This window comes from Coturnix japonica, chromosome 15 (genome assembly GCF_001577835.2).
Source record: "Coturnix japonica isolate 7356 chromosome 15, Coturnix japonica 2.1, whole genome shotgun sequence".
Taxonomy (NCBI): domain Eukaryota; kingdom Metazoa; phylum Chordata; class Aves; order Galliformes; family Phasianidae; genus Coturnix; species Coturnix japonica.
Genome location: NC_029530.1, coordinates 4,222,388 through 4,231,004, shown reverse-complemented (window position 1 = coordinate 4,231,004; position 8,617 = coordinate 4,222,388). Strand labels below are relative to the sequence as shown.

The 8,617-nt window shown below is 45.5% G+C and overlaps 1 protein-coding gene across 4 annotated transcripts in view; it reads right to left on the bottom strand.

The window, feature by feature from the left end:
* Positions 1–8,435, bottom strand: part of RILPL1 (Rab interacting lysosomal protein like 1) — a 20,380-nt gene extending 11,945 nt beyond the window's left edge. For 3 of the 4 annotated variants that reach the window (XM_015877816.2, XM_015877817.2, XM_015877818.2), the window contains exons 1-4: positions 7,899–8,435; positions 4,689–4,839; positions 752–870; positions 87–305 (exon numbers count right to left, since the gene is read on the bottom strand). In XM_015877816.2, the coding sequence (XP_015733302.1) occupies positions 87–305; positions 752–870; positions 4,689–4,839; positions 7,899–8,204 (795 nt within the window). In that variant the 5' untranslated portion in view covers positions 8,205–8,435. The remainder of the gene's footprint in view (positions 1–86; positions 306–751; positions 871–4,688; positions 4,840–7,898) is intronic. The other variant, XM_015877815.2, reaches the window with a different exon arrangement.
* Between the last annotated feature and the right edge of the window lie 182 nt (positions 8,436–8,617).

Here is an 8,617-nt window from a genome sequence, read left to right as displayed (position 1 = left end):
TCTCATTTATCCAAGGAGGTGCTTGGTATGGAGACGGAGGTTCTGTAAAAGGTTGTTTTTATAAAGTAATTTAAAATGCCTCTTACCTGTATTTCTTCCCCATTTTGGTTGTCCTCACCCTGCAGTTTTTCCCTCAGTTTCCCCAGCTCTGCTCGTAGGGTGCCCATCTCCTGCTCCTTGGTTTGCAGATATGCTTCCAACTCCACCTTCTGCTCAATCAGTGCCTTTCCCTGAGCCTCAACAACTGTGATGCGGTGCCGCAGGTCATGGTTAATTTTCATTAACCTGTTCTGTTGCTGCTGAAGCTGCAAAACATTGATGCAGTTTGTCAGTATCCATTCAGCCATCACCCATGGCGACCAAATCCCAAACAATACATTAAAGAATAAGCAGTGGGTTCCTATTAAATTTAATCTGGGAAACTCTCCTCACCCCCAAGCAGTTTTTTTTAATATCTAATTTCCTACCACAATTGCAGTCACTAAAACTTCTTTAATTGGTTTCCAGAGTAACAACAGGTACTTTCCCCCAAGCACAGGGAATTCTCCGGATAAAAACAAATTCATCTTTTCCAATATTTTGTTTCATAAAAGCAAAGTTCAAGGACAGGGTGGTTTCCAGCATTCTGAATAATATCTTAACCCAAAGCAGAAGAGAGAAATATAAGACAGAAGTTCTTACTTTTCATGAAAGAAGGTTATAGAAACATGGGTGAGAAAGAAGGGAAACAGGAAAAGCAAGAGCCACTTACAGCCTCTACATCCTCATTTTTAAGTCCGAGTTCCCGGTCCTTTGCTCTGATTTCATCCCTTTGTTTATCTACAACTTCCTTCAGCTTCTTCATGACTTGCCGTTCTCTCTCTGACATTCCTGGTTAAAAAAGGAACACAGAAAACAAACTAAGGACAAGCAGGAGCTGCTGAGATCAAGAACACTAACAGGGACATGATGCTTCATGGCATTAATGGCTCGCACCCTCTAGGGACACTGATACGCACCGCTACTTACTCTTATAAAAGATCTGTGATCTCTCAAAACCAAGGTCCAGAGTGCAAGCAGCCCACGGCCTGCTTTGACACATCTCTGATCTTATGCAGATCCCCAAACCACTGACTTACTTCTACTCACAGCAACACCAGACAAGACAGTAGAAACTTGGTAACAGCTGGATGGAGCTGTGCTGAAGGCAAAGAAACAGAGCCAGACAAGGACACCAGCCAGCTCAACAGAGCACTGGAACCTTCTCACAACTTGCTCCCATTTACTTGCAGTTCTTGAACCACTGCATTTACAAACAGACTCCTGAATCCACTCTTGCAGGCACTCTCAGGGCTGAGCCTAAAACATCAGCTGTACTTAAAAACATAAAACTCCAAAACTGCCATGGGGTACAGAGGGGCTACAGGGAGACTTTAGACCAGCAGTTTTACCCCATTAAGAGCCAAGAACAGTGAGCGCAGCTATATTCATCAGTATTTGTGTAATGCTTTGAGATCTCCAGATAGCAGGTGCTATTTAAAGGATAAAATACCATTTTAGCACTAACTACTTTTCCTCCCACTATGCTCACTCTTCTCTCTAACATCTGGTGAGCATCAAAGACTTAATTGCATGCACTGATCACTACATTATCCTTTTTATTTCAGGAGGAGGGGAAAGGAAAGGTGGGAAGTGTTTGCGAAATAGTCACATCTCCTTCCATTTTCTCCAGCACTGGCGAAGTGGGAAGGGAAATCACTAAGTGCCCTAAATGTAATTATCTCTAAATGACTCAAAGTCTATTATCTGCAAGATCTTAAATGGCACACCCAGCTGCCTTCCCTAGACACATCCTATGAATTCACAGCTTCCTGTTAATTGCTGGGATCACAGCATTGTTCCAAGGATTAAAGAAAGGAAAACTGTTTACTGATGTATTTATACAACATCTATCATTGCAGACCAAAATGCTGATCAGAGCTTGTGGCACTACTACTTCCTAAATACTCGTAATTGAAATTTGCCTTCACTTTAGAAAGGGAATAGTGGGCTCTTCTGCAGCCAAGCACAGGAGGTTTACATGACTCTTGGCATCCTGCTGCTTGTCTGTATTACCACAGCCAGTCTGAGGGAGCACCTCCTCTTCCAGAAGAGAAACAGCAGCCTGCTTGTCCTGTTTGACACATGGGTCAAGTTTGCTTGTGGCATTTTGCATCATCTTCACATACGTGCTCTGTTTGAGCACTTCAGGGAGGAGTAGCATTAATAGATGCTGCAAATTTATCCCTCTCGTTTATTTTGCATTTTACCACATGTGCCCTTTTGTATGAACGCTGCTCTACTCCAATTTTCAGAGTGCACACTTTCTGTTCAGACACCTCCTATTTAGGTGGGATGGTACTCATCTCTCTCATTAACATCTTCATTATGCTCAAATGAGGGTCTGTGAACTTAATGTGACTATTAATAGGCAAGGATTGGATCTCAAAGCCTCAGCACACCTAAATCACTGGCTTCTGCTGCCCGTGCTTAGAACAACTCCTTTAACGAACTGTGTGGTGAGTAAGCAGCCAATTGCTAATCCTGGGAGTTAGCTGATAAGGGGAGACATGATCACAACACCAAATCATGCTGAGATATGAAGACTGGAGCCTGGTCAAAGTTAGTCTAGCTAACAAAGCATTTCGCTTGAAAACCAGCCTCTGTAGAGCCTATACACATCAGATCAAATGACAGAGAGGAGAAAAAAAGCAGCATGACTGCTTTCTGACACTGTCCAGACAAGTAATTTGAGACAAACCTGCTCATTAATGACGTAATTTCCTAAATGGAAAACAATTGAGTTTGATATAACAGGTCCCATAACAAGCTCAGTTTGCTGTAAATTAATGTAACTTGACTTAAGTTGACCATTTCAGCTGATAAATATCAAGTGACCCCAGAATGTCACCTCTGGAATGGATTTGTTTGTTATTATACTTGCGTAGACACAGTAAAAATAACATGAAAAGCATGCGTGGCATTTGCTTGGCTAGCTGAATGTAAAGAGTATGGCTATATTTAAATAGAAGCACATGAGCTCCAGTGAGCTACATACCCAGTGGAAAAAAAAGGTAAGAAAACAAAGGGGAAGGTGGTTCTTTATAATAACATCAGCCTTCATGGCCTGTGACTCATAACTGCCATTCTGACACTTTACATGGAGTTTGTGGGCTGACATGGAGCTACTTGTAGGAGATGAACTGACTAAGTTGAAGGAGTTGTCTTTGTTTTAGAAAGGTAATCATTTTTATTTAAAAAGGAAAAAAAATAAATTAAATCCCCAGTTTCATAATTTAAATTTAATATTTTTTACTTCTTTATTTTCATTACATTCCTCCCCAGGGAGGAGTCAGCTCCTGGGTGGGAAGCAAGTGTAACTTCTGTAGTGTTGGACAGTCACCAACAGCAAGCCTCAACTTAATCCTGACCCTCCAGTGTCTGAAAAGGATTTCCATTTGTTCCTAGTGCTTTATTGGATCACAGCAGCTCAGCTGGCCAGTGACTTTGCATGCTAAATATGAGACATGAGCCTTCCAAGGGAGCTCTGACTTTACAAATAATCAGAACCCAACGTGAAAATGAAGCTGTGACTTGAAGCAGTGTGCCAGAATCCTGTCCATGCACAGATAGTTCAGAAAGTCATCCCCTCCCAGACTAACTCATAATCACAGGCAGGTTTTGCTGCTGTCACCATTATCAGCTGCCCATCCCACCTCAGTTCATGGCTTCTTCATCCCCAAAGCCAGTCAGTTTTTCAGCTCCTCAGCTTAAACTCCTAGCAAAGTATCATGAAATGGACTTTGTAGCCAGCAGGCTCAAATCATATGCTATGAACTAGGGAGCAAATAGACATCTGCCCCTCTGCCCTCCCTCTTAGCAAAGAGCTGCTTGCTGAGCTGTGGGTAGGAGCTGAGGATGGCAATTGTTTCAGCTGCTGCAGTGAAATCTGTCTGCAGTTGCCAGTCTGAACTTTTTGTCTCAGAATTCATTCTGCCTCAAGAAAGAAGTTGCTCATGAATTAATCAGTTGTTTCCTCTCCTTAGGATTCACCTATTCCCTGGTTCATACATATCTTCACCTAAATTGTGAAGACTCTAAATTGTCTGGAAGAGTCTTGAACAGGTGAAGGAATCCTAAAGGGAAACAAACCAAGTAAACTCCCTCATTTTAGTCTTCTAGAATATCTCTGTACAATGGATTGATGTCATCGAGACAAATCTTGATTTTCTGCTTTACAACAAATCATCCTGAATAGATCACCAGCTGCACTTCTTTTTGTGCATAATGATGTGAAATAAACATTGCTGAATGGATCATTGTTTGTGTTAGAAAACATAAGGAGGGATTTAGAATGCTGTTTGCAAAATGCTAACTGAAAAGATAGAAAAGCAACAGACCAAAAAGTGATGCTAGACTTTACTTTTAGATGTGCTCCTCAGCCAAACAGAGAGCTGTTCAGGTTTCTCTTTCCCTCCTGCTTCTGCCTCTAATGTCTCCAGTGTAATCACTCGTTCAGAAATGTGCTATTTAGGTTAAAAGGAAAAACAAAAGCCACAAGCCTGCTTTGTCACGGGGAAAAAAAAGGCCAGGATGTTTAGTCAAAATATTTTGATAAAATATCGCTTTTATCACAAAAGCAGGTGCTGAAATTGAAATATCAAACTTACCTTCATGCTTCTGAAATTCCTCTTCTGTGAAATTGATGTCTTTGTGAGACAAATTGGTCATCAGCTGTTTGTTCTCCTCCTGCAGCTGGGCAATTTGGGTAAGAAGGTCCTGTGCTTCCCCTCTCCAGACATCCTCCACCAGTTCTAACTCCTAATGGATATACCAGGACAACATATTAAACATATTAACAGCCTTTGGCCTATTTACAGATCTAACCACTATAATCATTCTATGGTTCTCATAGAAAACAATTACATTAGACGACTTGAATTCCTTAGAAGATATCTACTCTTCCAATGCCAGCATCAAGAACCCCAGACTTTATGCTATGTACTGAATGTAAATACACGGAGTCAGTTCCTGGTGCAAACATTTTTTACATGCTATTTACACAAAGGGAAATTCTTCTCATTTTACTGTGAGAACCTGAGAAGGGGATTGCTGTATTGGACCATATAATCAAACGTGAGCAAAAGCTGCCTTCCACATCCCAGGAAGCAGCTGCAAAGGCTGTTAGAAATGCCCCACAAACATCACAGTGTGGGCAAGGGATGGGCGTCAGTGTTAGGCACACTCTTTTGAAAGGAGTAACATCTCTCAGTTAGATTTTTGCTGTGAGCACAAGTGTAAAACGGGCACGTGATGCTGTGCAGCAAACCCAGAGCTCCCAGTCCAAATGATAAACAAGGCAAAACTGCGCTGCTACTTAAAGAACTTGTTCTATACAGAAGATTGCAGTGGCATCTCTGTTAGTGGCAGTGAGACTGGCCAAAACAACAGCTCCCATTTGTCACAACGCTGTGTGTCAACAGCAGCTGTCACCAATCCCAGTAAAGGTCAAGTTGGGACAAAAAGTATAAGTGCTTAAGAAGAAACTGTTCCATTTAGAGCTTGTTCAAAACATAGCTGCAGTACTTGTGCAGTGAGGGACATTCTTTGCTCCATTTCATGTATGTGCTGCAAACAAAAAAACCTGCATGCAAATCACTGGAGCCAGCTGAGTCATTCGCTGGCTTCTGCATTCATCCAGCAAGTCCCTCTCCTACCTAACAACAAAACACTCACAACAACCCTGCCAAGCACAGCTCCAGGCTAAAATAAGCTCCGCTGAGAGATTAAAGGACAGCTTTCTGCTTTGAAAGTATGCTCCGATAATGGGATATCATATTCCTATTGACTTCCAGGTCCAAATTCTATGTTATTCCAGCATTTATCATGGCAGTGCTGTCATTTTATAATACCTCCTCGTGTGCAGTTTTGCAGAAAACAATCCATGACAAATAAGATTATAAACAACACAGATTGTCTATCATGATTGATGGACTTCATTAAGGATATTTCATGAATCACTGCTAATTTCACTTGAAACTCTTTGTCTTGAGAAATGCAATGCAATGAAACTTTATATTGCCAAATACCTCGACTGTTTACAGCGATGCTGCATATAACTCTGCAGCTACAACAGCGTGCTGACCTAGTTTGAAAAATGAAACAGCAGATTTCAGTTAGAAGCACGCTGAGATAAAACCAAACAACAAAATCCCCAGTCACTGAACTTACATAGTTCAAATGCAGCTACGCTCTAAAGGCTACACTAAGGATTAACTCAGCAAACTTGAAGAGCCCAATGAATTGGAGCAGAAATGAACTTCTGAGCCCTCATTAGCAGAAGCATCAGACAGGGGAGGCAGGAGGTTGATGGGCCAGTGGGTGCCAGTCAGCTCAGGAACTGCAGGCATGTTCAGCCTGGTTTGGAGGCAAAATGCATTCCCAGGTGAAAGCGGAGTGCTAAAGGACCACTAAAAGCATGTCTGGATTGGCTTCTGGATGCTTCTTGTTCACAAACGTTTCACAGTCTCTGGCCTTTTCTTTTTACCAGTACCTGAGGAATAAGAGTCTTCTAGCCTTACAGTGGGAACATGCTGGATGTGACACTCCTGGTCTGCAGTGACACAGTGCACTGGCAATCAACTTGATTTTAAAAACCACATCTGTACGTGCTGTATATTTTGTTCTCGTTGCTCAATAAGTTCCCAGCAAAGTTCCATTTGGACTGTCTGAACACACCCGGAGGCATCTCATGACTGACTACTACAGACGCTGGCAGAGCAGAGCTGAGAGTTGGCAGGGATCAGAAGACATCTGGCAGCCTTTGGCAGCTGACACCTATAGGAAACTTTTTAACACATACATGGACTTCAGAAGCTTCTGTGCAGACCATCTACTCGTGCAAGGATACTGGGTGTGCTGCTACCTGGCCCAGCTCTATATTCATTTCACCAGGCAGCACTTATAACACCTGGAGATAAAGAATTACTGCTTGCTGACGATGAAGGGGGCTCGGAAATCAGTGGGGACATCTGATTGTGTAGACAGCACAGGACCAACGTGACAACCCAGCCACTTGCCTCCAAGTGCTATGTGCAAGAAGGGCAAAAGCACGCTGTGACTGTGTCTATTCCCTAGACCAATAGGCTTCATACCCTGTAGGGCTTTAGGCACCACAGATCCACTACCAGTCTGTTGAGACCCTATTCCTATGAATCCTTCTGCAAAATATTGCAAGAATTACCTTGGATATTTTCATTAGCTAAACAAAAGTGCTCTACATGGCTATTGGAAAACATAGACATTGAGCGCAACTCTTGAAACTTGGGGTCTCTCCTCCAGAAATCCTGTTTCCTCCCTATTTCTCCGTGTGTGAGCAGGAATGGAATGAGGCGACTGAGCACAGTTAGTTGCTGGAAGAACCATTTCTTTTCATCTGTTATTTAGATGATGTGAAGATTGGATCTGCCACCTCCACTGCAGTGAGCGGAGCTGCTTATGATGTCCTGGGACAGAAACAGGATATGGGGAATGTCTTCTGTGTTATGGAATGCAATGTGGGAGAGTGCTCTCCCCCACTCCACAGCTCCAGCACTGCCTTGAGCTCGCTCTGACCTGGTGTACCAGGAATCCTGGACTCAACATCACCCCCAGCTATGCATAAAAAGGGGGACAACCGCACCGACCTTCGTTGGCCCTATGGGTAGCAGCGCTGCCTTCTCGTCCTGGAGAGGGGAAAAGCGAAGGGACGGAAATACAGAGAGCGGGGAAGGGGTGGAGAAAAGGAAGGAGGGAGGAAACTTCCAGGAGGGAAGGAAGGAAACAACCCACAACAGCCGCCCCATCCATCCCTCGCTACACCCCGGAGGCGCCGTTCCCACCTTCTGGTGCTTTCGCTCCTTCTCGATGCGGTCCATCCTCTCCAGGCGCAGCCGATCGAGCTCCAGGCGCAGCTCCTCCATCTCGGGGTTGATGTGATTCCGGCTCACCAGCACCTCCAGGATCTCCAGCACTCGCACCACTTTGGGCATCAGGCGGGCGATGGCCTCGCAGCCGTGTTGGTCGATCACCCGCTCAAACTCCTGCCCCACGGCCGAGGCGATGTCGTACACGTCCATCACCGTCAGCTCCGCCGCGTTCTTCTCCAGGGCGGGGGGCACCACCCCAACTCCGCCGCCGCCGTCCATGGCTCTGCCGGCCCCGAGGCGGCCTCATGGGCGGCGGCGGAGCGCACGGCTCCCCTCGGCGGGCCGGGCCGGGCCGGGCCTCGAGACACAGCACAGCACGGCGGGAACGGGGAGCCGGGAAACTCGGCCAACTCCCGGGGTGACGGTTTCAACTTGTCCGTACGGCGGGAAGGGAGCGGCGGCACGAACTGAGGGCGCGGCCGGGCCGCCCCGCTCCGCCCCCCGCCCCCGGTGACAGCGCGGGGCCAATGGCACCAACCCGCCCGGCCGGGACAGGCCGCGCCTCCCGCCTCAACCCGCTCGTCGCTCATTGGTCGCTCTCTCACACAGGCCCCGCCTCCTCCCCGGCTCCTCGCTCCTCTCAGCGTTCGCGCCGTCCGTTAGTTTCTTGTCCCCTGTCGGCCACCGTAGCG